Raw genomic sequence first — 2,520 nt, forward strand, 5'->3', positions numbered from 1 at the left:
AAAACTGTACCGATTGCGATCACTATTTCCTGCCCCCACCCACCACTCCCCATCCCAGACATGGCGTATCTAGGATTACTTGATAATCCGATGTGTACATCCTTCTAGAAGACGTCAGCGCGTGATTTGAAGGCAACTCAGCTATTATTTCTAGCAAACCTAGTGGCCCGTGTATCGACTTCCTTTGGCATTGCTCTCAGTTACAACTGTTACGTATGTCTATAGGTGAAAGAAACATTATACATACATTAGTAAACAAACACACCTACATACACACACACACTTGTTGCTTTAACTATGTTATATGTAGGCGATGTACATTGCAGGCATACACGCACGAATTTGGCAGTGGAATGTTCTTTAGCCCAAGGTCGGTGCTAACAAGACCTGCCCATGATCAAAAGCATTCCATCAGGTTTCAGACAGTCAACACCCCGACACCTCACCAAAACTATCACGTATTATTTATTTACATAATTTTAAAAAAATCTTTTATCATAGAAAAAGGCGGCAAGGTGCTTTTTGAGGTAGAATTGGTAACTATTTCCAACAAATCTACATCCACAAAACCAAAATCGTACACACACACACACACATATATATACACACACACACACGCGCGTGTGCATATATTACCAAGTACTGGACTACGTATGTATACATAAATGTACACAAATACACACACACACATACATGCATACATACATACATATACCCATTCGAAAGCACATTATCTGAGTGTATATATACACGCGTTTGTGTATACACACATCTCCAAATAAATAAATAAACAGTTTTCTATAAATACCACAGAATGTTTCAATTGTATAAACACAAAAATAATTTTAAAAAAAAGCAATTATATTAAATTTTTTAAACATGTCTCTAATTTCGGAGAAATAATAATAATAATAAAAGAATTGAAATTACCAATTTCGTTAATTCCTTTGGATATAATTAAATAAACTGTTTAGTTTTATTAATCAATTTAATTTGTGTCTCGTGTGTTTTAAAGAGTGTCGAATTTAAGGTGTTTATATATATATATATGTACACCGATATATACATACATACATATTAATTTCCGTTGATTCATTGAGAAGCGATAAATTACAGGACGCAGCGCGTAAAGGTGCGTATATACAGACGTAATATATACACCCATCTGTCTACCTATGGATGTATGTATATATAATATACACGATTACATATGTGTGTGTGTTAGTAGGTAGGAAGTTACAAAAGTGACTAGAGGGCCGAGAGTTTCGTGCATAGTACTTTACACATACACACAGATATATATATATAAATCCATGCTTATATATATATAGAGAGTGAGAGAGAAAGAGACAGAGACAGAGACAGACAGACAGAAAGATAGAGGATGACATGGACGTGGAGAGAAACAACGAGGTGGACATCGGAGCAGAAGAACCAACGACGGAGCGAACCCTCTCTCTGCAAGGTCGGTGGGTCGATCGGCCTGCTAGAAACCGCAGCTAAATCACCCTTGAATCAAGCAACACCGTCCGAAACAACGACGGACACACTGAGTTATGTAGTCCTAGGGATCTCACGCCTTTCCCCCCACCCCCTCAAATAAATACAAGACGGGATGGTCATGGTTGCAACGCATTTGATCAGGATTATTCCTTCATATAACACACCTATCTGTACGTGCATAGCATATACACACATACGTACATATATTTATATATATATATGTATACATACATGTAAAGTACGTACATATGTATACACACACATGTACAGACGTGTGTGGGGGGTAAAACCCTGTAGTTATGCCTATATATTCACACGCATCTGTGCATATACACATACCTATGTATATAAACACATGCAGACATGTACCTAGGTGTATAGAAACATACGTACGTATGTATGTATACATGTACATATACACGCGCATATTTATACGGAATCGATATTAGATATTACTAACCTGAATGCTGACAACGGCTAGGAGCCACAATCCAACAAAACCGACAGGCTTCATTATGAAACAATCCTCCTTTCTTATGGTACAACACAGAGAAAGAGATACACGGTGTGTATTCAATGGTCGCCGTTTAAAGATGAGAGAAACTAAGATGTCGCTCCTCTGACGTCATCGGTTGGTTGCAATGGTGGTGGGAGTAGGGTGGATGGTAGCGGTGAGAGGAGGTGCGAGTGAGGTGGTGGACTGATGTGTTGGTTGGTTCGTTGGTGGGTTGAGTAGGAGTAGAATAGTAAGGTTAATAGTGAGAGTGTGAGAGTGAGAGTGAGAGTGAGAGAAAGGGAATGATAGTGAGTGGGAGAAGGTATGATTGGGGAGTATAGAAGAGAGAAAGACAAATGCAGAAAGAGAAAGAGAGGAATGCAGACGAGAAAAAGAGAAATAGAGGGAGAAGGTTTGATTGAGAGTGAAAGAGAAAGGAAGAGAAAATTAGAGAAGTAAAGAAAGAGAAGTGGGAGTAAGGAGAGAGAAAGGAGAGTGTGAAAGTGAGTACAAAGGAGAGA

The 2,520-nt window shown here is 38.6% G+C and overlaps 1 protein-coding gene across 1 annotated transcript in view; it reads right to left on the minus strand.

Moving 5' to 3' along the window:
- Window positions 1–2,157, minus strand: part of LOC106870068 (amyloid-beta precursor-like protein) — a 99,432-nt gene extending 97,275 nt beyond the window's left edge. Inside the window, exon 1 of the mRNA XM_014916039.2 lies at window positions 1,964–2,157. Coding sequence (XP_014771525.1) covers window positions 1,964–2,017 — 54 coding nt within the window. The 5' untranslated portion in view covers window positions 2,018–2,157. The remainder of the gene's footprint in view (window positions 1–1,963) is intronic.
- Between the last annotated feature and the right edge of the window lie 363 nt (window positions 2,158–2,520).

Source organism: Octopus bimaculoides, chromosome 20, assembly GCF_001194135.2.
Source record: "Octopus bimaculoides isolate UCB-OBI-ISO-001 chromosome 20, ASM119413v2, whole genome shotgun sequence".
Lineage (NCBI taxonomy): Eukaryota > Metazoa > Mollusca > Cephalopoda > Octopoda > Octopodidae > Octopus > Octopus bimaculoides.